Genomic DNA, 25,345 nt, shown 5'->3' on the forward strand with positions numbered 1-25,345 from the left:
GCTGGACTGCATAGACTATAATTGTGAAAAGTGGCTGGGTAAATAAATTTAACCCGACGAGGGTACAACTCATCTAAAGAATTAAGAACAACGTATCCTTTAGCTACAAATATTTCATAAAAAAAAAAATGTAAAAATAGGCTGGCCTGTTGACAAATGCCTGTACAGTATGTGACCTGCAAGTTGTTTGTCACGCGTGTTTTTCCGTTTCACAATAGAATGAACACACCAAAAACAGAAATGTTATAAAGGAAAAAACAATTGTTTACTGAAAAAAAAAAAAACTATGGTCAATTTGAAGCATCTTATATTTTTCATATTATATGATTATACAAACATGAACATACATGGACATCAATGAAAAGTCATTACATGGTGTTTCAAATACATTTACTCCTCGTTTAGCAGGTAAGAGTAAGATGCTACTTAGAGGTTAAAGTCTTGCTTTCCTGTTTACGTCAGTCAAAGGTTGACATACAGTGTTTAGTTGTAAAAGTTAAAATATAAACAGACAATTATAAGTCATCAATCAAAATTCAGAATTAACATCTTTAGCCGGACTCATCCATTCATATCTGAGGTTGACAACTTCAGTGGTGTTGAATGAGCTGATATGTTTGCATCAAGTCTTCCCGGTGAAACGACACAACGATACATACATAATACACACAGTTCAGTATGAGGTTTTGGAAATGATACCGTACAGTACAACAAAACCATACTGCCTCCAAAGACGGGATAAGTTGCCAACATGAGGATACATGGAAGTGCAGCGATTTAGTCTCTGAGCGTCCAGCATCCGGCGGGTTGGACCGGGGCGGGGTGGAAGTGGGGCGGGGTGGGGTGGGATGGGATGGGACGTAGTGGTGGGGATCACTGGTGAGGTCGTAGGCGTTACGTTGTTCAACTGTTGTCTGTTCGAGTGCTTTCGTGTAGTTAGTGGAGCGGGGATATTTGGGGCGGTTCAGTGGTTGTTGGTGTCGATTAGTCCAAAACACTGCCTGAGAACTGGAGGCAGGCGGAGGCGGCTGCGAAGGGGTAAACGGACTGTCCATAGCAAAGCTGGGTGTTGTTCTGGAGGGTCTGAGGGCGGTGCGTGTGGGGTCACAACCTGTAGCTAATCCATACCAATGAATATTTGGGGTTGGTTATCAGCTGGTTTTGCCGCTGTGGAGGGGCAAAGCCGAGGCTCAGAGGGAGGAGAGGAGATCGCTACCTCCTCCGACCACTGACCGCCACTCCCTTAAGAGTTCTTGGCCGTCATCTTCACAGTGATGGTCTTCACCTCTGAGTATTCCTTCAGGCCACACTCTCCCCTAAAAAATGACAATAAAATGAATGGAAACGCAGGTAAAACTAGACATAGTGGAATCTAGACAGCTCAAGTGGAATAGATTGGCTCGTCGCGTAATTGTGAGCGGGCTGATGATCAAGGAATATACTTACAATTCACGTCCATTACCGGACATTTTATATCCCCCAAATGGACATTGTGTGCTCAGTGCATTGAAGCAGTTTATCCTGGGAAATATACAACACATAAATCATTTGAGTCATGTGCTTGCTTGGGTCATTCTATTGTATTGTATTGTATTGCAACAATGATTTTTGTTGTGAAAGGTAGTGTCAAATCTGCATCCAGCATGGCTTCAATGGAAAATGTAATTGATATTTTAAACCGAGGTCCAGAGAAGAACCAAAACAAGATCAACCAATAAACCCTGATTTGTAAACAGTATTCGCAATTATGGTAAAGAGCCAAGTAAAGGGGTTTGGAACATGGAGAATTGATCGCTTGGACTGAGCACAAAAAAAACATTTTCAGCTTATTATCATTAGGTGAGCAACAATATGGGATTTTAAATGTATTACACTCACCACACAGTGCCAGCCTGCATGGCTGTGGATACGGTCAAAGCTTTGTTGATGTCACTGGTGAAAACCGCAGCGACCAAACCATAATCTGTGTTATTGGCTCTCTCAATCACCTCTTCAATCGTCTTAAACTTCATAATTTGCTGAACTGGTCCGAAGATCTGCAAACAGACAGACACTGAAGTGTTGCCGGTGGAACGGAATCATCTCGTGTCACAGAAACTAACTCAGTCCATGTGCGGCCATTGAAATCATTGTTTACTTCCTCGTACCTCCTCTCTTGCGATGCGCATGTCGTCCCTCACGTTGGAGAACACAGTTGGCTCAATGAAAAACCCTTTCAGGCCCAGGGCTTTGCCCCCGCATTCAAGCTTGGCTCCTTCGCTGATGCCACTCTGAATGAACTCCAACACCCGGGCTTGCTGCTCCCGGCTGATCTGTGGGGGGGCGGGGGGACGAAAGGCAGGGTGCAAGCAGAGGCAGAGAAAAAAAAAAAACGAAAAGGTTGAGGAACGAGAGATTGCCACCTCCTCCGAGAAAGTCGAGGAGGAGAAGGAGCCGTTAAATTGGGATTTAAAAAATAATAATAATAATAAAACGTTTTTCTGTCGTTGTTCTTACCTGCGGGCCTTGCTCGGTGGTGGGGTCGAAGGGGCTGCCCACTGTCCTCCTCTTGGCTCTCTCTACGCTCCTGCGAACAAACTCGTCGTAGATGGTTTCCTCCACAAAGATGCGAGAGCCCGCGGTGCAGCACTGGCCTGCATTGAAGAACACGCCCTGGTGAGCCTGCTCCACTGCCAGGTCCACTGCGGGGAAAACAACGGAAAATTTAGATCTCACTTTATTCGGTTTCGTGTATCAAATCGAAACAAAAGGCTTTTCAAATGAAAAAAGTAACACTTTAATGGGAAAGTTCTTTAATACCGCCATTGACAAAACCGCATGCTTCATCTGGGCTATAAGAGGTGAGATGTAGTTAAAATTCAATGCTTGGGAAAGTTTCCATAATCACATGTATGAAAGGGCAAAAAAAATGTAACTTGTACCCTAGAAGTGAAGTAAGATTTCCTCCTGCAGTTATGAGGTCCACGGTGCAAATCTGATATCTGACACCTGAGAGACAGGAACCCGCTGTTGTGCGCGAGGGGTGAGCGGAGCCCGGTGATTTATGGGTCTCGGCTGAAGCGGCCAACTGGGGCAGGTTCCATTCTCCTGATTTACAGGCCTCGGGGAGCCCCCCTCACGGCTGCTGAAAGCATTTGAAAGCCATGGCACCCCTAGTTTGGTAAGCCACTTAGGAGTATACGTGAAAAACCAGCCACTCATTGGTTTTCAGTGCAAGACAGAGCCCCTCAAAGTGCTAAGACTCTCTATCACAGATTTATGCTCACGAGAGCGGGACCCCGTATAGAAAAACAAACAAGATCTCTCACAGAGAGAAGGGTTTGGTCTTGATGTCCCGGCTAGATAAAGCCAAGAAAGCTGCAAGGGGGAACACGCACTGCTTGGGAACACCTGTTTCCATCTGGTTTGGACCACCTATTAAGGGTGACAACCATATGGAACAATGAGTAAAACAGTGTCTGAAAACTTACGATCGGCATCTGCAAATATGATGTTGGGGTTTTTTCCTCCCAGTTCCAATGTTACCCTCTTCAGATTACTCTTCCCAGCTGCTTCCTGGATCAGCTTGCCAACCTAGGAAGGAAACAGATCTGGGGTTTACTCACAGAAACGCGGGCCTGTGGCCAGATCAGTAAATCAGATGGATACAGCCATTAAATAACTTAGCAGGATGGTTAACTCCAAACAGGGGATGCACCAGTGGAGCCGCTGAAACACGAGTCCCACAGACACAGAGTGAATATCTGTAACAGGTTTTTTTTTTTTGCGAGGCGGTGGCAGGAAATAAAGCGATATTTCAGCAGGGAACGGCGTCCCACGTCTAATGAAGGCCAGGAAGAACAAACCACAGGTAGTTGTGGGTGGCAGCTTCAGAGGAGTGAGCGCACTAGGAGGGAGGATTTGGTCAATTTGTAAAATATGTACAAGCGAGACGGTGGGGTCTGTTGGAGAGCTGTCTGGGACTTATTGGATCGGACCGAGAACTGAGTTTGGCTTGCTTGACTACTTCATTTCGTCATTCATTTGGGAGATTTGCATTGACATTTGGCCGCTTATTCTGAACAGCATTTTGACGGAATGGACCAGATTAGCTGATATTGCACAAATGCCGTGCGATTAATCGGTTATTGCGGTTGAAAGCGGAAAATTGCAGAAACACTACGTTCTTCACTGTAGCTGACATCTGTAAATGTGACCTCACAACCAGCATCAGTAAATCAAGTCTTATGCACTGTGACTTTTGATCTCCTTTAAATTGAATTACACTTCTCTTTTTCGTTCAGTGGAACATCGTCTTAGGTTGTTACACCCATCATTTCTTCTTCATAAAGCTATCGATTAACCAATTGAAAATGTATCACAGAAAATCACAATTAAACACAGATGCTAGAAAATCTTCATCCAGCATCATTAATCCAAATGTGATGGAAGTGAGTGGAACTTTCACCAAGGGGATGATTTTTTTTCCAATGTTTTTAAAAAAAAGGGGGTTGGGTTTGCAACCGCCTCAAATTGAGGCGAATGCTGTGTAACTGGTATGAAATTGCAAAAACTGGTACGGTATGAAACGATGTGGCGGGTGAGTAAAAGATCCGGCGCGAATAATTTCCAAATCTCCTTTTTCATCAAGAAAGCTCAACTGAACAAAAAAAAACTAAAAAAAAAACAAACTGCTGAGCTCCAGTCGTGTTTTATGCCTCCCCTAAACTCCTGTCTCTCCGAGAGGGGAGCACTACGGGACGAGGGTTCTTAAGAACATGTGTCGCTTGTTTTTTAAACCGCCGATATATTTTACTGACCCCCGCTGTGAGATGGAACACGCGGTCACGTGGCCGTAACGTCTCGACATCCTGATATACCCTGCGCTTTGAATTTAAAACAACAGCCGCCGAAATCCAATGAGCGGCCCTCGCAGCCGCAACCCCAGCGAACGCTGATCTTCCTGTTACTCGTGCCGATTGTTTTGCTTTCCGAGGAGATAGAGAGGAGGAGGGGGGAAAGCATGATTTCCATATATTTCCACCCAGACACCCTCCTCCCGCCAGTCTAACATGGAAACCACTCATCTCCTCTCACGGTTGTTCGAAAAATATCGACGCTTCTCACCGCGACACTCAGGTTGATGGCCATAGCTGCAGCAAAAGTGACACAGTGCTGGGTTTTCAAAAACAGGGAGAGGGGAGAGGGCGGGTGGGTGGGCGGGTGGGTGGGTGGGGTCGATGTTCCTGTTTTTGATCAGTGGCCCTTACTGAGGTTAGCGTGCGTTTGCATTCTGGAGTATGTGACACACGCTGGGTTGATTGTCCTCCTTTTTTTTTAAGAGTCACCGCCGAGCGCTGTGTGAGTGTACGAGGATGAGCCGTGGTCCAGAAATCCACCTGTAACTCAACCACAGCCACACCACCGCCCTGCACGGTGGGTGGAGATGTTTTCCCCCTCCCTCTTTCTCTCCCTCTCCATCTCTCTCCCTCTCTCTCTCTCTCTCTCTCTCTCTCTCTCTCCCCCCCCCCCCCTCTCTCTCTCTCTCGCTCTCTCTGTCTCACCAACGGGGCTGCTGCTAAAGTGACTCACTGTCTGAGCATCGACCTTCTCTTACGGCACAAGCTCGTTCACTCCCTAATTGACTCCAGATCACAGGAAATAACAGCAAAAAAACCCCCAAAAAAAACAGTTTAAGAAAACGAGGAGAACGAGGCCACTCACAAAGGAAATGTTTACTCACCACAGATTACAAATATGAAAGATGTTTGTTTTAAGAGGTGCGTGTGTACTGGCATGATGGTCTGTGTCTTTGCCATAGACGGACAGTCAAACCAACAGTCAGACAGACAGACAGTCAGACAGACAGACAGACAGTCAGTCAGACAGACAGACAGACAGACAGACAGACAGACAGACAGACAGACAGACAGACAGACAGACAGACAGACAGATAGACAGATAGATAGATAGATAGATAGATAGATAGATAGACAGATAGAAAGACAGATATTTCAAGTACTGTAGAGGAGAAACTGTTGTAAACAAACCTATCCCTCCATCTGTACTCAATATCACAAATTAGAGAGAAATATTATTCATCATGTTTCAATATTCTTTTGCTTTGGATACTGTGTTTGTTTTCCTTTGTGTGTGTGTTTTTTTGTGTGTGTGCGTGTGTGTCTGTGTGTGTGTGTGTGTGTGTGTGTGTGTGTGTGTGTGTGTGTGTGCGTGCGTGCGTGCCTGCTTGTGTTTTCCAGCACTAGTAACGACACACATCTGCACACTTAGCATTTTGCCTCTCTCTAGATACATCGTCTGAGTCAAAACAGAGATACTATAAACCACAGGTCTACTCCAAACATGACATAATCCTGGCTCATTTTCCAGAGGTAGACGTAAAATATAGGATGGCTACTTCAAAACACCAAAGATTGCTTTGCATGTATTTTATTTATTTTTTTCATTGCGTTAGGCGGAACAGATGTTTATGAAATGATCTGCAGTTAAGGAATTTGCTGCTGGCCGTTCCCACTGGCCTGAGGGATGCGTTATGACCACCTCAGCCTAGCCTAACATGGTTATACACTTGATGATTTAGCATTCCATTAACGTCTTTCCAGGTATGTTTGGCTGTTTTCATGTGTCTGTGTGTGTGTTGTGATGAAGCTCAGCAGATGAAGCACTGGGGAACGCGGACGTTGTGCAGCTGAGAGGTGGAGTTTGGCTCGGCTCAGTGTGATAAGTCAGAGCGGCGTCGCTGGATGCTTGAACACATACTTAAAGAGAAACTCAGCGCCCCTTGTTAAGAGGGGTAATGACAGGGCAACCGTCTGTGAGACCCCATTTGTTTGTCATTTGGACTTCAATGGATTTGCGCAGTGACACTTAATTAAGACAGCCCCATCCAACCCTCTGCACGTGTTGCTCACTGTGTCACGAGCAGCAAACAAAAACAAATAGTAGCGAGTTGTTTTGCAGCCCTTGCAATTGGTAAAAATTACCTCAGTTGATCCTGTGAAAGCAACTTTGTCAATGCCCATGTGCGAAGCAATTGCAGCTCCTGCTGTTGGCCCAAATCCTGGCAAAATATTGATGACTCCCGGTGGAAACCCGGCCTGTCAAAACAGAATGAGAGGAAACAAGCTTCAGAGGAGATGACAACAGAGCCAAGCAAAACCGCAGGCAGTGCAGGGGGAATCCGCGCCCAGCCCAACCTCCCGACCAGCGGACCCCGTACAACGGATAGAACTTCAAAAGGAAAAAGTTGCACGGGACACATGGTCTCCCAAACGGAGAGAAGACGCCGGGGAGAAGGGGAAGAGGTGATTGGATGTCTCTTGTGTACGGGACTTTATAGCACTGCGAGCGGGTTGGTATGGCACACAGGATTTATGTATGTATGTACGTATGTACCTATGTATGTATGTATGTATGTATGTATGTATGTATGTATGTATGTATGTATGTATGTATGTATCTGTCTGTCTGTCTGTCTGTCTGTCTGTCTGTCTGTCTGTCTGTCTATCTATCTACAACATTTACCTCTTTGACCAGAGCTCCCATGTAGAGGCAGGTGAGCGGAGTCTGCTCCGCCGGCTTCAGGACGACAGTGTTCCCACAGGCCAGCGCCGGGCCGAGCTTCCACGCTGTCATCATCAGAGGGAAGTTCCACTGTGGTAGAGCAATCACACACACACACACACACACACACACACGCACACGCACACGCACACCCACAGGCGCACACACACACACACACACACACACACACACACACACACACACACACACACACACACACACACACATACACACACAGGAAGAGGACATCACACATGACATGAGTGAAGACATTGTGTGGTCAGGAGTCAAAGTCAATAACTCATCGCTATTAGTCACTTACTCTCCTTTTTTTGCTGTCTAAACAAAGTCAAGTGAGAAAATATTCTCGGCACTACAGTTTTCCCTTCCCACAGCATTCTCAGAATGCGGGGAAGTTGCGACACACGTGCAATGCTTATAGCCGTATCACTGTACAGAACACAGGCCTGTGTTATTTCTACTTTACACAGGAACCCATGGGGCTCCAGGCAGAACCACCCTGCTTTCTCACCTCTTACACAACCCACGCTGATCTTAAGTGTCTATTCCTCCTCCGTCCTTCTTGTTCTCCCCCTCACTTTTTTTTTCCTCCAACTCCCTCTCGTCCTTTTCTCTCACAGTCTCTCTCGTTCTCCCTCTCTCCTTCTCTATCACTCAATCTTACTGGCATGACTACTCTGTGGGCTTGCCAATGGATTTACGCAAATATACACAGACGGAAAAGTACGTCAGAAAATTCCAGGAAACTGCAGATTGTGTTTCGACAAAAGGCTGCTTTCGATCCCCTACCTTTAAAACGCCAGTTATCTACCAATAAATGTGCCCCCATTATCCATCACTTCAAACCGATCTGCAGTATTGTGTTGTTCCTGCGTGTTTCTTCTTATCTATTGTGTTGCTTGTACTCACAGGGATAATTTGTCCACAAACTCCAATTGGCTCGTGTCTGGTAAATGTTAGAAACTCTCCATCTGTTTTGGAACAACATATGAGAACAGCACGCGCACACACACACACACACACACACACACACACACACACACACACGCACACACGCACACACGCACACACACACACACACACACACACACACACACACACACACACACACACACACACATAAACAGACTCGAACAAAGACGCACACCAACACAGAGAGAGACACAAAGATATCAATATGAAGGCACCAAAAACTTTCACAATATCCCCAATATTTATGTCAAATTTTCAACTCGTAAGTTACACACACTTTGTGTTGTGCTGAAGACAGATTGCGTCTAAAGGATGCTTTGTGACAGTTTAGGGTCAGAGGGACCCAAAGGGTGTTAAACTGGAAGGGCTCCGACATTCCTCTTGCATTAACCCAAGTGGAGGAGTGAAGGGTTTGTTCTCCGCACCAGAAAAAATGACAAGATGAGTGTGTGTATTTCAAATGAAGGGCAAGATTAATAGTTAATAGTAAACAAGTCATAAAGCAGATATCTATTTCCAGTCAATATAATTTAAGTCTGGTTTAGTTAAGTGTCTAGAGTGTACAATACAGTTTGTTTTTACAGCCTGTGTAACGTTATTAATCAACTTGGTACTGTCATTTGCAAACTTATATATACACATAATATGATCTTTTTTCCTATGCTGTAACAACCAAACTCCCGACTGGGGATTAATATAGCACTGTATTATCTTATCTTAGTCTGAAACCCAGTCAATATACAGACTATAAAATATAAGAAGGACTTTGACTGAGACAAAATAGTATTCTGTGATGATGGTTTGCGTTATCTCATGGTTCATTATGTACTGCACTGTTTATTTCTTTTCATTTTACGAAACAGATCCTTTGAATCCTGTAATTCCCTCGCTGTGCCCGGCCCTACAACAGAGGACTAATTGACGACCACGCCCCTCCCAGTTCTAGTATTTCCCGGTCGCGCCAAAGCTCGAAAAACTGTCTCGTCCAATAAAGCCGCTCTGCTTCCTGTCGCATTTATTTTAACGGCTAAATTGAGCGTAGCAGCGAGTCAGCGTCGTCCTCCCCCCCTCCCCGTCAGCCATTACCTTAGCGTGATTCTCCCAGCTCGCCGGGGAGCCGTGCTGATGGCTGTCTTCCCAGGATGGCGAGCATTAGCGTTCAGATTTATAACCGACCCGGGAGGGCGTCTGTTTACCTTCAGGACGCCTCTTTGACCTCCTCTGTGTTCATCTCCCGAAACGTCCCTTGGGGAAAGGCGAGCTTCCCTCCTTATCTTCACCTACCGTCGCTCCACTGCTCCTTCCTATTCCAACCTCCCACCCCTAAACACCTTTGATACTTTGCCTCGATTCCCACATCAATGGGGATGCGGAACAACTTTGCCGCGTGCACTCAAAGGGACGTTGGGGGGAAACAAATAAGCAAATCTCACCCATAGGAATGGAAGTGCCGTGAAGCTTGTCTGCATATCCAGCAAAGTATCTCAGCGTCTTTATGGTTCCTCGGAGGTCCACAAACAGAGTGGGCAGGAAAGGCTTGCCGCAGTCCAAAGACTCAATAGTCTGAAATGAGACGGGAAATGTAATAGATCTCTAAGCACTTGTATTCCCCCCCCACCCCAGTCTTTATATCATCTCAAGGGTGAAATGCGATGCTAAGAAAATACCGAACCACAAACAGGGCCTCGGCGTTGCAGTGTTATGTTACAGCATCAGTAAAAAAAAAAAAAAAGTGTTTTATTGAAAAATCACCGCTATCAACCACTAGGAAGGGCGTTTAACCTTCCTCATTCAAAACACAAGTAGTAATGCTGTTCTCAGAGAGCCAAAGCAACAGACGTTGGTTCTCACGCCTAATCATGTTTGGAGCATGATAAAAAACCTTTCGGGGAGTTCAGTCGAAACATGAGTTGAAACATATTCAATTTTGGAAGTGCACTCACATGTTCCTGATTGACGTATGGACCAAAGAATGATAGTAATTGTGATCGCCAAAACACCACAATTAAGGCCATCTCCCATGTCGCTTTTGTTTATGAATGAGGGTCCGCTTGACTTCTCGCCACGCAAAACGTAACCGGACAGCGGGCCAAGCAATATATTTTTTTGTTTCTCGCATTAAAACCAAAGCAAACAGACTGCGAGTTTGGAAATACCCTGAGAGTAATGTGAAACAACGTGCCCGTCCACTTACCGCTAGATAGGCGCTGTCTCGCTCCACTAGGTCGGCAAGTTTGGCCAAAAGTCGACCCCTTTCGGACGCGTCCATCGTCCGCCAAACCGAGCCCAGGGCAAAGGCCCGGCGAGCCGCCTGCACGGCCTTGTCCACATCGGCCTGTGAAGTGAGAGGGAACGTTTCGAGTCAAATATCCTTGTTGACTAAACGCGCATTCTACAACCGTTCAGAGGCAATGAACGTCTCTGCAACATCACCAGCATCATGCTTGGCGTGGCTCTCCGTTTTGTTTGTTCTAACCCAGTTGCGCCGACTGCAGCGCCAGAGCGGATGCCAGACCACCAAAAACCATAATAGAGGTAATTGTTGTATGTTTATGATTATTTTTTTTTTGACCACACAACAGTTCACACATACAAAAGTGAATCCAGAGGAGGAGGCCAAGGCTACGGGTGAAACATTCTCACAATATAGAATTGTATTCCAAGTTTACATTGTCAAAATAAACAGGGCAATATAACATAATTTTCAGTTTTCCAGTGTAGTACCTTGTCTGCTTCCTGGACCTCACAGATCTGCTCTCCAGAGGCCGGGTTGTAAACTGGGAAGACCTTCCCACTGACGGAATCCTGCCACTCATTGTTGATGAAAATCTGCGGGGAGAGCAAAAGAAAGAAAAAAATCACCTTTTGATCGAAAGATACGATAGAAAACAGATTTCCAGATCTCCCACGAGTAAAAGACGATAGGGCGATGCATCCAATCTAATAAAATTGGGAAAATGAGCACAAGGACCGCGAGAGGGATGAGTGCAACGAGATACAGTTGAATAAAAATGTAACAAGAAAACCGATATGAGCAACTGCAGAGCAGGAATTCGAAACATTCCAGCAAAATACAAACTTTTACGAGGATGACAGAATGGTGTTTTGTTTTTTCTTGTTTTTTTAAATAGTTTTCTTCTACTTTTTTTTTTCTGTCAGGGGCACCGCCTCGGTGGAGGGAAGGTGGTCGTGCACAGACACGGTGAAAGACTAACGGGCCTCGGTCCGTCTCCTTCCTGCCGGCACCGAGGTCTGGTGTAAGGGATATGGGTGAATCTCTGGAAATCTGGACAGAGATTCTTGCTCGTCCAGCATTGCTCTCTTGGGAGTGCTCCGCCATCCAGACAAAGGGGGGGTGGGGGGTTGGGGGGGCAAATAAATCCCTATCAGACACCAGACACCCCCCTTCCCCCCACACACCACCACCACCACCACCACCACCACCACCTCCCTCCCTCCAGCACAGACACACGTTTCACAACATCGCTGCTCGTTTACGAGACCATAAAACACGTGCTGCACCGGGTCTCTGCGATGCGTTAAAGCAAGCCTTCCGTTAAACAACCGCCTGGGACTTCAAACGGGACACGTCCAAGATCCATAAAGTTCAAAAAGAAAAAAAAAAAAATCAATGTTTAAGAAATACCGTCACGTATTAAAGAAGTTGTTTTGGTTTGGGGGAAAAAAAGAAAAAAAAACATAAAAAAAAGAAAGAACATGAGGCCACTCGCAAGTTGACAAGCCGACCAAAGGTGAGGAGTGAGGTGTGACTTGAAATTTGCGAGGACGACATGGAAAAAAAAAAAAAAAGAAAGAAAGAAAGAAAGAAAGAAGGCATGTTTGGATCTATGCGGCGGGCTACTCAGACACTGTTTTTAATGACTGTCACTCCGTCTGATGGATGGAGTGTACGGAGAACGTCTGCTGGTGCAAATCTCCCTGTGTATACACGTGTTCGTACCGTCCGCTCACTTGAGAGGAGCACGGATTCATTGAGGGCAAACCTGAGAGCAGGGTTCAAGTGTCCCACTGGTCCAGGCCTCCATAACTGTTCTACATGTTTACCTACATAAACTTAGGGCTTTAAGTACTATTTAATTGGCTGTAAACTGGTAGGGGTGTTTACTTGACAGCAGGTATAAAAGGCCGGGGAGTTTGAAAGCATTTCAAGATCCGATGCACGCACACGCACACGCACACAGGCACACACAGGCACACACACACACACACACACACACACACACACACACACACACACACACACACACACACACACACACACACACACACACACACACACACACACACACACACACACACAACTCTCTCCTTGGAACGCTGTATATGGAGAGACATTTAAAGGCTTTGGTAACTGTGTGTACCACTCCACAGGAACGTACTTTACAGACCCATTCCTCCGCTATTTATTTATCTGCCCAAACCCCCCCTCCCCTCCCCCACCCCTCCACCCCAACCCCACCCAGATGGACAATAGATAGACACAAGTTCTCTCTCCACCGGCTCAGTTTTCTCAGGCGCCTTCCGTCGGGGGCCACCTTTAATCTGCCTCTCATTAAGGGCACTTCATAAAATTGTCAGCTACGATAAGGAGCAGAGGGTCCACTACAAAAACAGAAAGCCCTGTAGAGCACAGAATTAGTTTTAAAATTTATTGGGGCCACTGTAGCGGGGCACCCTAAATCAGAGGAGCCCCTGGCAGCCTCCACAGTCTGTGCAAGAATGCGGGCCGTGGGTAGCTTAATGCGCGGCGTAACCCCTCTCACAAGGCACCGTTAAAGGAGACGGGATGAAGCACGAGCAGCCGTGGACCGGGCCGCCACCTAAATCATGGCCAGAAAAGGACAAGCGTCGGCCGGCGTTTGGCTCGGCGCTCCCTGGGTTCGAACCGCTGTTAAGACTTTTGTCTCCTTCCATTGAGGGACTTGATTAAGATGACAGCGCCGAGCCATGAATCAACTCTCAAGGTTTCTGAAAATTGCTTTTAGGTTCATTTGGTAAAGGGAAACAAAGATGAAAAAAAAAAAAAAAGAAAAAAGTGCAGGAGTGAACATTTTCAAATGATGTGTCATGTTTTCTTCCCCATTCCCCGGAGAGCCATTAGTGTCACATCACAGCGCCATTTCATCCCGATTCGGTGAAACAATCCCAGAGCCTGATATCATTATTTGACAACAAAGAACGTCCTGGTCCACGATCAAGATTTGAGAAAACACCCTTTGTCACGAAAAATAAAAATAAAAAGAAATGTTAGTACTAAAAACTTGACTCGAAGGAGCCGGCTCACGACACCAGACTTGCTTGCAACGGCAGAAGTAATAAATAAAATGCGCAAGGAACAGAGAAAGATCGAAACGCGATCCCAGACACAAAGACCTGGACTCCACGAGAACCAAGCGTGGTGCAGTCCAAAACAAACGGCTGCAAACATCCCAGCAACTCAAATACCTTTTTTTTTTTTGTGGTCGAAGCTTTAGATTATATGTGCGGAGAGATGATGATATAATGATAAGTGTGTCCTGCATGAAGAATCAGTGTAATCGATTCAACGGCAAAACGAACCGTCGAACCGAGTCATTAATCATGAAGATTTACTTAATGGTTTACTTTACGACTCAACCAAGCTTCCTGTCTTGTGTTCAAAACTCAACCCAATTAATCGAAACTTTTTTTTTTTTTTCTTTTTAATTGAGAACACACGGCACACCGGAACACTCGCTGCAGCCACCGAGACATGCATATAGGCTACTTGGCTTCTCTTTCACACAGCTACGATGCTTCATGCCAAAGGAGCATGCAATGCCACTCGCTTCATATGTTTTTCTTTTTGAAAGCGCGAGTGTGTGCGTGCGTGCGTGCGTGGGTGCGTGCGAGCGTGCGCTATAAACAATAGGTGTGGATTCCACAGCCGGGCAAACTCTAGATTCCACAGTGAGGCACCAACGCGCGTCTATGCAGGAAGTTTCATATCCTCTGCTATCGTAGGGACCGCGGCTTTCCTCTCCGTTTTCTGGACGGCTTTCAAAACATTTATAATTACTACTGTTACAAGTGAGCAGAGAGCATGTGAAAGTGGAGGCCGGCTGGCTGTTTTCCCCCTTCTTCCCTGTACATGTTGGACACCGTGAAGCCTTCAAGTTTCTCATTCACACGGGCGCAGACAATGCCGCCCTACACGCCTGAATTTGGCAAGGGCAACCTCGCTGTCATTGATTGGCAAACATCTTTGTTTCATCTGTGTGTGGGCAAGCGCTGATGGAGTCGCATGAGCCCCGCTCTGAGGTTATGCGAGGGGGGGCGGGGGGGACGACACATATATGAAAGACTGGGAATGCAAATAACTCTTTCTTCTTGTTATTTATTTCCCGGAAGGCGGTGAACGTTGTTGACGTGCCGGCGAAGTTGCAGCGGGTGCATTTCAAAACAATCGGTCAGGCCTGTAGGCTGCTAAGCCATTTTGTTGAAATCTGCACGCGCTACTGCCCGTCAAGTGTTCAACACTGTCGTATGTGGCCCAAATGCAGATCGATTATCAACACATTTATTTTAAATCTCATGTAGAATACTAGTGTGGAGTTGTACGATGTATGATGCACCAGGAATATACGCTATAAAGCCTTTTCATTTACGATAATATAATAATTCATCCTCGGTGGGGGGAAATTCAGGGATGTACACATATTTAGCACAAACTACAACTATCAGCTGCTCTTAAGTAAGGAATTTTGTATTTTGGAGTAATATAATAAGCTACAATAACAATAAAACTGTGTAAAAATTGGATTTGGCGAGGATTGAAATAAGTGTGACGTATTTGAAGGTTGCACTTTAACTTTATTACAATACATTACATTATATTACATTACATTATATTATGTAATTTAGCTGAGGCTTTTGTACAAAGTGACCTATAATAAGTATATTTATGTTATGTTTATGTTATGCGACACATATATATGAATATTTACTGTAGAGGACTATTCATTGGTCATTTTTGGACTATGACAACAACCCTGACACATGCTTAGAATGCATAATACTCCAAGAATATTTATGATTGGGTTTGTTTGCACATGGTCGTGACTAGTGGCTGCGCATTGGTGGACAGTCGAGGAATAAATAAGTGATTCATTCCGAAACAGTGGTAGTATCAAGGCTTTAATGAACCGCACTTGGAAGAGATTCATAAACGGTGTTGTCGAAATTATTTTCCAGATTCTTAACTCAACAGGTTTAGCGGTGAATACAATAACGAGGTTAAATTGCCACTGATGTCAATTTTGTTTTTTATTCATCCAATCGAGTGTAATGCTTTCCTTTTCGTTTTTTCCCCCCGCCCATTCAATACTTAATTAAACACTACAGCGCTAGCTTTACTGCGTGCGGCGGTATTTACTACTAACCGGTGGGCAAAAACAACAGTTAAAAAACCCCCCAAAAAAACCAAACTGTGAACACAAACATGACAGACTTGACTCGTGAATACTTGCAAAGTGCTTCTGAGTCTGCTGCGTCTCCAGACCTCTGGGGGGGGGGGTGCCTTTTCAAATGGATTTATGGAGCCAAGTGTTTCTCATAATGACACCGTCAGGATTTACACGTTGCTTGTCAAGTGGATTGAAGAGTGAAGGTTTGGGAAGTTAACAGGATAACCTTCCTGTCACCGGTCTTCCTCCGGCGGTGATTAAGAGACAGGGGACATGAAGTTGACACGTCTGCTCGGATGATAATTTACACTCGCCTGCACAAACAGGCGTTTCACACAAATGGACATATTCATGGCGGCGCACACTTACCCTGTCACAACCTACGTTTTCTGTGTTTTGTTTTTTTTTGTCTTTTTTCCCCTTTTCCAAAAAAAAAAAAAGAAGAAAAAAAAAAAAAGTAGCCGCGCCATCGCTTGCTTGTGCAAGAAGATTGAGTAAGCAAAGTCAAAAGACATTAAAAAATGGGACGGAGAGGGGGAACGAGAGAGATGGAAAGTTCTCGCTGTGCGTGTTGTGGTAAATCATTTGGTTGCACAGTATCCCCCCCTCCCCCCTCCCGACTTTGGCTCTGTTTGATCTTGATCACAGTAAGATGGTAGTTTTGAAGTGAAAAACACCAGAACTGCAGGTCAGGCTCTGGCAAGGCAGGGCCACTGACCCACACAGCGAGATGGAGCCATAATTTACGCCGCGGTGGACAGCGGCGAGCATCGGGGAGCCCCGAGCCTCCATCTGTATTATCTCATCAGTGACAGATTGATGGAGCCTTTTATTCATCCCAACCGAGCGGGCTCCGCTGCATAGATTACTTTACAAAAAAAAACCAAAAAAAAACAACCTTGTTTTAAAAAGACAGGTTTTTTCGCCGACGAGTCCCTTCGCTCGAACGAGAAGGGACTCGTCGGCGAAAAAGGAGGACGCGGCGGAGAAAATGACAGCTGTTGATTAGACGAACGAACTGGCGACCGAGTCGATCAACGAATGGGTTTTTCCACTAAACTGAGAACTGTGTGTCTTCTAAACAAGTTGATAGACTTTAGGCAAACTGCCTATCTTTTAAAACCAGTTTAAACATTTAAGGTTTCCCCGTATAACATATTTGTACGTTAAACTAAATCTGAATTACAAACTAGATTATTTCGACACACACACACACACACACACACGCTTATCAGTGAAGTAATCCTAAACCACGATATGGTTATTCCATCTTAATATGAACTATTTATCTTTTGCACGCAAAAGTGTGTGTGTGTGTGTGTGTGTGTGTGTGTGTGTGTGTGTGTGTGTTTGTGTGTGTGTGCGTGCCTGTGTGCCTGTGTGTTTGCGTGCGTGCGTGTGTGCGTGCGTGCGTGCGTGCGTGCCTGTTGTCAAAATGGAAGTTAACGAAGTGAGGGTGGGCTTTCACTCAGTCCTAGGGGATTTACCCCCGTAGGTGTCTGATTTACCAACTCACCGCCGTCGAGCAGTGTGAAAAAAGCACCAAGGCGAGCGCAATTACCGGACGGGAGAGAAAGCCGCCTTTGTTTACACCCGCCGTACACAGCACTTTATCTCCGCTTTCACATGAGAAACGTCAACAAATAGACACAAGGTTTGGACTAATTTCCAGCTCTCGGTACAACCGAGCCAATGAACTGTACCTCACCCAAATATGTCTCCTCGACCATCCGGGTCTGCTCATCGCTTGAAACACGTTTTTGCGGAGCTGGTGCGGTGTGTTGGTGTGCGGCAAACGCGGCCGTGGCAGTGGTTGGGAGAACAAGGATGAAACCTCTCGCCCTTGCGGGTTTAACTCAAAGAGAATGGCGGTGAGATTGAAAAGTGTGGCACTTCTGATAAAAACAAAGCTCTTGGAGATATGACTACACCATTCAAAGAACTTCCCCTCCCACCCCCCATCCACACAACTGTATATGAATGCACAATGTATAGCTTTACTGTCACAATAAAACCAAGTCTTCGACGGTGAGTAGTTCACGACTCGGTGAAAGGGACAAGGGGCAAACCTTGACTGCAGTTCACTTTTTTTTCTTTTTTTTTTTTTCTTCTGTTTTTTATCTTCGACTCTTTTGGGATTGAAGCAAACCTGTTAGGTAACAATCTCAACCATATCTTCGCTTCAGGGTCATTTAGGGTCTAATCTTTGTAGTAAAGGTTTTGCTGTTACCTAAAACGTTTATCTGGGGCAGGTCTGGTTCGTAAGCCCATTCCCGGAGCCCCGAGTCTCCGGTAAGCCCCAGTGAGAATGCACTCCTGCTTCCCCCTGGCTTGTGGGGTGGAGAACAGGAACATGGTGTGAGCTGAGTCTACTCCAGGGGTGCCCATAAATCAGGGCCCTTCTGCCCCCTATGTCCACCGAACCTTCAGGGACTGGATGATCCAAATTCCTGGGGATTAATTCACCAAGTTGCTCCCTAAATTTTCTCCTGCACACCTTTATCTCTCGTTCCTTATGCAACACTTGGATTTGGTAAGAAAGGGTAAATATATTCAACAATACCATGGCACCAGAAGCAAGACGTTCTCAAACCAAACACTGCTGTTGCACACTTTGCAAGTGCCAAGCGATGTGCCCTTCGCTCTTACAACACTGGAGTTTATGTGAAAAGCAGTGAATGAACTTACAGTGCCATTAATCTCTCTTGTGAAATATGCCCTTTAATCTCGCAATTATCAAAGTAAAGGTAAAGTAAAAATAATAAAGGGCTCATAAAAAGTTCTGCCAGCCAAGGCCCATTCTGTAGCATCATCATTGCAACACAGACACGCATACTAATGTTCCATAATATAATACGTAGACTGAAATGCTACTTTTACCAGAAAAAAAGAAAGGATGCAAATTATAATTCTGCATTTAGGGGTTTCATTGAATCAAAACTTCTTACTCACCTTTAAATGAATAAAGTAAACACGTATCAATTAATGGTGAGCATTTCTGATAATTGTGCCATGATGTGAAATTATAAATAAACACAGGATATATCAGAAATGCAGATCTATAAAATGCAGGTTTGGCATTTTTTGACATGGTTTATAGAAGACAATGCAACAACTGGATAAGACACTGTTGGCAATCATCAATATGAATTAATATATATATATATATATATATATATATATATATAAATATATATATTACTTATATTATTTATTAACAATAATAATTTCCACAATCAGAAATACTGTGATTTTTTTTTTGTTAAATACACAGACAAACGATTTGAATACCACCCCCCAAAAAACATCGTTATAAAATACCACTTCAAGGAAAGATAACATACAGCGTATGGTAGGACACCTTGTTACGATTCCCAACCCTGTTAAATAGTTTGTTATAATATCTGTAATAGCCTACTTCTTGTGTAAATCCCGTGGGGTCCAGTAAAATGTTCTTAAAATCTTATATGTATGAATAGCATTATTAAACTTTAGAAGAAGGAAAACCTCCACGCACACCTCGCCACCCAACAGAGTAAAGGTAAATATCGCGCCTTAAATAAACCCGAGTTTGCACAGTACGACCCCAGACATCCGACGCATCCTACAGAACGGTTATTAGTGGACGGAGTCACTTCGATACGAAATGATAACAGCTTACGTAACATCACCTTACCACCACGTCGCGATGATGACGTGTTGCAGGTTGCTACAGAAATAGGATTTAATGCCGAAAAATACAATGAATACACATAACTGAACTAATTTGTATATATCTCTCTCTCTTTCCCTCTCTCCCCCGAACCCCCCCCTCTCTCTCTATATATATAGATAGATAAATAGATAGATAGATAGATAGATAGATAGATAGATAAATAGATAGATAGATAGATAGATAGATAGATAGATAGATAGATAGATAGATAGATAGATAGATAGATAGATAGATAGATAGATAGATAGATAGATAGATAGATAGATAGATAGATAGATAGATTTATATCTATATATAAAATATTATCCAGGGATTCATCTTCCAAAAGGCAAATATGAGAGAACTTGAATAAAAAATGATTTTCACAAGTACATCCTTTTTTATTTATTTATTTATTTTCTGTAAGATTTGACTACAAAACTTTATTGGCCGATTTGTTTTGCAGCTGAAAATAAATAAATAAACAGCAGAACAAGGAGGACCCAACACCCAAATATACAACGAGTGGATTCGATAATACTAAGAACCAAATAAAATGAAAAGCCCTCCGAGGACACGAAAATAACCGAAGGCGCATTTTAACTGATACTTTTACCAAAGTATTACATCTGCAAGTTGTGGTAACAGCTTCGCGTAAAGACAAGAAAAGTTTATTATCACCTGTGCGTAAAGTTGTTGCGTAAGAGCCGCAGTTTGACTCCGACGCCGAAGTTACTTAATGCGACGTTTTTATTCTAAACAACCTTTTTTTTCCCACGCGAACGCACGGTATCACTTCATTTTGTATTAAAAATAAAATTGCGGACAGACCTTGGTGTGCTGGATCTGCGCGTCGGGCACGGGGCTGGGCACCAGCTGGAGAGATGCCATGAGCGCGGCGGGGTCCGCCTTCACCTCTCCGGGCAGCTCGATCTCACTGGAGGTCATGGTGTGTGATGTCTGTGCGCCTTGGCTTTTTTTTTTTCAACACCAGATAACTGTAAGTTAGGAGGACTTTGGAGTCCCTTCTGGGTTTATAGCCAGGTGTCAGTCCATTCTCATTGGGGCAGAGAAGAGGGCTGTCCTTTAGGGAAAATACATCCCAGCATTTACATAAAAAAAAAAAAAAAGAAACTCCACAGCCACCCCACCCACTTGGCTTTGGAGATATCATTTTAAAGTTATTTTCCACTACAACCACAAATACGGTTGTCGAGTGTGTAAAATGGATTTGGTATGCTTTAAAACATACAATATATGCATCGCAAAATATACAATACAGTTAAAAAAAAGTTTTATTTCATTTTGTGTACGTTGAATTTAATTAGTTAAAAAAATATTACAATTAAATAATCAAAAAAAAACCCAGTTACGATCACTTTAAGTTATTGTTATTGTATTGTAGTCATGGTTGAAATTAGTTTTGAAAAGTTTTGGCGCAAAGGAGAATTATGGCACTTATGGGGGAAAAGTTTTAGTAAATTCATATTTACTTTTATCTGAAAACGTGCTGCACCCCACGAACACGCGATGTGAAGTTTTTTCTCTTTACTTTTCTTTTTTTTTTTTTGTATCGTCACACTTGTCAAGCACGCTACAGCGTCCGCAGGGTTTAAGGTGTTATGACTCACAGTTGCTTCCATTTCCTAGATGCTTGCATCTCCCGCAGGTGATAATTCCTCTCCGCGCCCTTTAAAGTTTGCAATAAACATTCACCAATTAGGTGGAGGAGGGAGGCTGGCCTGGAAGGCAGGCAGGCATCCATATCTGCTCTGGTATCCAGACACCAAGTAGTATTTATAGCTGTTTTTCTTTATATATATTTTTGCATCAAAGGTGTTTTTAACCCTTTGTTTTCCCACATTTTCCAAGAATGTTTGCAGCACCAACTTTTATTAAGTCTTCAAACTTCCAACTTTCACACTTGTCATGAGCCAGCAGAGGCTGTGCACCATGCATTCACATTAACAAGCTGCACCATGCAATAAGTAATAACATTTGCGGTAATTGAACTAGACATGCAGAATAATGTTTTTTTGGGGTGGCTCTGGTGGTTTGACAGGACAAAGGAGTGCAGCAGGAGCGATCTGTGGCCATAATTTGCAAGTCCCCGGAGGATGTTTTTCCTCCATCAGCACATCAGCCTCCCTTCACACCCTGGATGTGTCTGTTTCACATCAAAGCAGACATGGCTGCAGAAGTGACAGTGATTAATGTCTTCAAAACAGCCCGTCCTCCGCTCGTCGCTTCGGCTCTTCACAAAGGGGAGATAATAAGGGACAGACACACGCACGCACGCACGCACGCACACACACGCACGCACACACACACACGCACACACACACACACACACACACACACACACACACACACACACACACACACACACACACACACTCCCCACACTCATCACGGCTGAGTTGAAATGTATCCACGGAGCTCCCTCTGTCGGAGGGACAGGACCACCGCTGGCAGATCTTTACTTTTATCGTGTAACCAAGTGCAGTTCTTTACATGCAAATAAGATGTCATCAAACATGGTTATAATATAAGAAAAAAATAACATGACGTCACATTTTGTTGATGGTAATTCCCTCGATCGGAATTCAGACGAGAAAAAAAGAAAGAAAGTGAAATAAAATAGATGTAAATATGTAAACAGCAGTTAAAAGGGAGTGACTACGTTACCTTGTGAGCGTAACAAAGTGCAAATATTATATAGCATATAGTATTACAACGGGGTGTGTGTGTGTGTGTGTGTGTGTGTGTGTGTGTGTGTGTGTGTGTGTGTGTGTGTGTGTGTGTGTGTGTGTGTGTGTGTGTGTGTGTGTGTGTAGCAACAATATGCAATGATTTAACTAACAACTATGCTGGTAAATTTCGTAAATTACAGTAAATACATGCATAAACATATTGTGAAATATGCCTCTTCATAGTCTGGTCAGATAGGAGTATAGTAGTGAAAATTGTGGTTACCATGGCATTATAATAATACTAGCAGCAATACTAATAATAACAATTATAACAAGGATAATAGTACCGATGGTCATAATAACAACAGTAATGCCATTTAATGGTAGTACTATTAATATATGTGATTATATAACCAGAAGTAATAAATTATCTCTTTATTTTAATAACGTGATCTTTCCAGATATAGGTGCTGTAAAAAGCTTCAGAACAAGCTGTTAAATGGGTGGAATAAAGAGCAATAGGTTCCACCGGTGCTGGAGACTGCCTCTCCAGTGGGTAGGCCTATGAAAGGGGAGCGGAATCTACATATGAAAGGAGACGTCTCTTCCCACTAACACATTTCAACAGAAGGCCTGTGGTGAGAGAGAAAAATGATGAGGGAGTCGAGGATATTAGAGTAGGTTGTCTTGAGAATAAACATTTTAAATCTCAAGAGAAGCACAATGATATTGTATGTATTGAGATAAGATAAGATAAGATAACATAAAATAACACAACACAACACAACACAACACAAGATAAGATAAGATAAGATAACATAACATAAGATAACATAAAATAACACAACACAGCACAACACAACACAAGATAAGATAAGATAAGATAACATATGATAAGATAATATATGATAAGATAAGATAAGAAAAGATAACATATGATAAGATAATATATGATAAGATAAGATAGCATAACATAACACAACATAACACAACGTAACACAACATAACACAACGTAACACAACATAACACCACATAAGATAAGATAATATAACACAACATAACACAACATAAGATAAGATAAGATAATATAACATAACATAACACAACATAAGATAAGATAAGATAACATAACATAACATAACATAACATAACATATGATCAGATAAGATAACATAAGATATGATAAGATAAGATAACATTACATAAGATAAGATACATTACATACATTACATTTCACTGCATATATGTATGAAAGTATGTATATGTATGTGACAAATATGTATATGTATGTGACGAATAAACCTCTTGAATCTTGAAGATAACATAACATAACATAACATATGATCAGATAAGATAACATAAGATATGATAAGATAAGATAACATTATATAAGATAAGATAAGATAACATAATATAACGTAACATATGATAACATACCATAACATATGATAACATACCATAACATATGATAACATACCATAAGATAAGATAAGATAAGATAAGAAGATAAGAAAAGATAGGATAACATAATATAACATAACACAACACTTCACAACATAAGATAATATAACATAACATAACATAAATATGATAACATAACATATCTTATCTTAATAAATGTTATGTTACGATAAGATAAGATAAGATAACATAAGATATGATAAGATAAGATAGCACAACATAACATAACACAACATAACACAACACAACACAACACAACACAACACAACATAACATAACATAACATATGATCAGCTAAGATAACATAAGTTATGATAAGATAACATTACATAAGTTAAGTTAAGATAAGATAAGATAAGATAAGGTAAGATAAGATAAGATAAGGTAAGATAAGATAAGGTAAGGTAAGGTAAGGTAAGGTAAGGTAAGGTAAGATAAGACAAGAGAAGATAAGATAAGATAAAATTCAAATGATAAAAATCTTTCCACCATCTCCGGTTTCTCCTACGTCTTTCTTCACAGAACAGTACAAGTCAAAAAAAAAACATAGATAAAAATGTAATTAAATGAAAGATCGGTAAATATAAGTATTAAGCCACGTCGCTTTGTCCAGTGCTCAACAGGGTTTTTTTTAATTAACTTTGAAGACAGGCTTTGAGCATTTAAACATTTAAAGTGCTTTGAACATTTTCATACATCAGCCAACTTCCGACATATCGCAGTTGCCCCATCTCAGTGAACGAAAGCTATAATAAACAAAATACATGAATAAAATGTAACCTAGGTCTTGTTAATTTTTAAGATTAGACCTATGGTCATTTGAATTGAAATACCTCATAAGATTTGAAATGTCTCACTTTATACTCCTTTTCAACTGGATCATGGTTATGCATTCTAGCCATTCCAGCATGCCTCAAAAAAACCCTCCTGTACTCGACGAGCTGTTTCTGCGTCTTCATCTTTAAATGCAAATGAGCCGCTGCTCCCCACGCCCCCCGCTCCCGAACTGTTTGTTTTGAGGCTGGGGGCCGACGTAGCGACGTGTGCTGGTCCGTGCAGCCGACAACAGAGCACTTCCCATGCTCGGCTCGCAGCTTCGACATGGCGCTAGCAGGCGGGTCCGGCACCTGCGAGAAAAAACTGGCCCACCTTTGTAAAAAAGGCAGTCCTCAAGCCGTGGGTGAAGATGCTCGGATGGGGGGTGGCGGTCTCATTCTAATGAGAGCCCACTTGACGTAGAAGGGGGAGGCAAATCTGGACGGACTCGTTGGATCGCGTGTTTTCCGAAATAGGCTGCCCACAAAAAAAGTGGGTTGTGTTATTTCGCAGTTTGTGTGTTAATAGTCCCTTTAGAGACACATATGTATGTGCACAAGCACTGAAAAAGGGTGTTTTTCATAATAAGTCCCCTTTAAGATGCCTGCGGATAATTACCCTGCACTAATTACCGTTTAGTCATAAATTCCTCATCAATTATGAAATTGTTGGCACAGGT

The 25,345-nt window shown here is 43.1% G+C and overlaps 1 protein-coding gene across 1 annotated transcript; it reads right to left on the minus strand.

The window, feature by feature from the left end:
* Positions 1–241: 241 nt before the first annotated feature.
* Positions 242–20,719, minus strand: aldh1a2 (aldehyde dehydrogenase 1 family, member A2). The gene is made up of 13 exons (XM_079998092.1): positions 20,527–20,719; positions 11,281–11,385; positions 10,751–10,891; positions 9,990–10,119; positions 8,494–8,555; positions 7,525–7,653; positions 6,984–7,097; positions 3,471–3,573; positions 2,497–2,681; positions 2,148–2,312; positions 1,879–2,036; positions 1,447–1,521; positions 242–1,316 (listed from the first exon to the last, which is right to left on the minus strand). The coding sequence occupies exons 1-13, from the start codon at positions 20,641–20,643 to the stop codon at positions 1,244–1,246; spliced, it is 1,557 nt and encodes a 518-aa protein (XP_079854218.1). The 5' UTR covers positions 20,644–20,719; the 3' UTR covers positions 242–1,243.
* Between the last annotated feature and the right edge of the window lie 4,626 nt (positions 20,720–25,345).

The sequence above is a fragment of the Zeus faber genome (genome assembly GCF_960531495.2).
Source record: "Zeus faber genome assembly, chromosome: 3".
Lineage (NCBI taxonomy): Eukaryota > Metazoa > Chordata > Actinopteri > Zeiformes > Zeidae > Zeus > Zeus faber.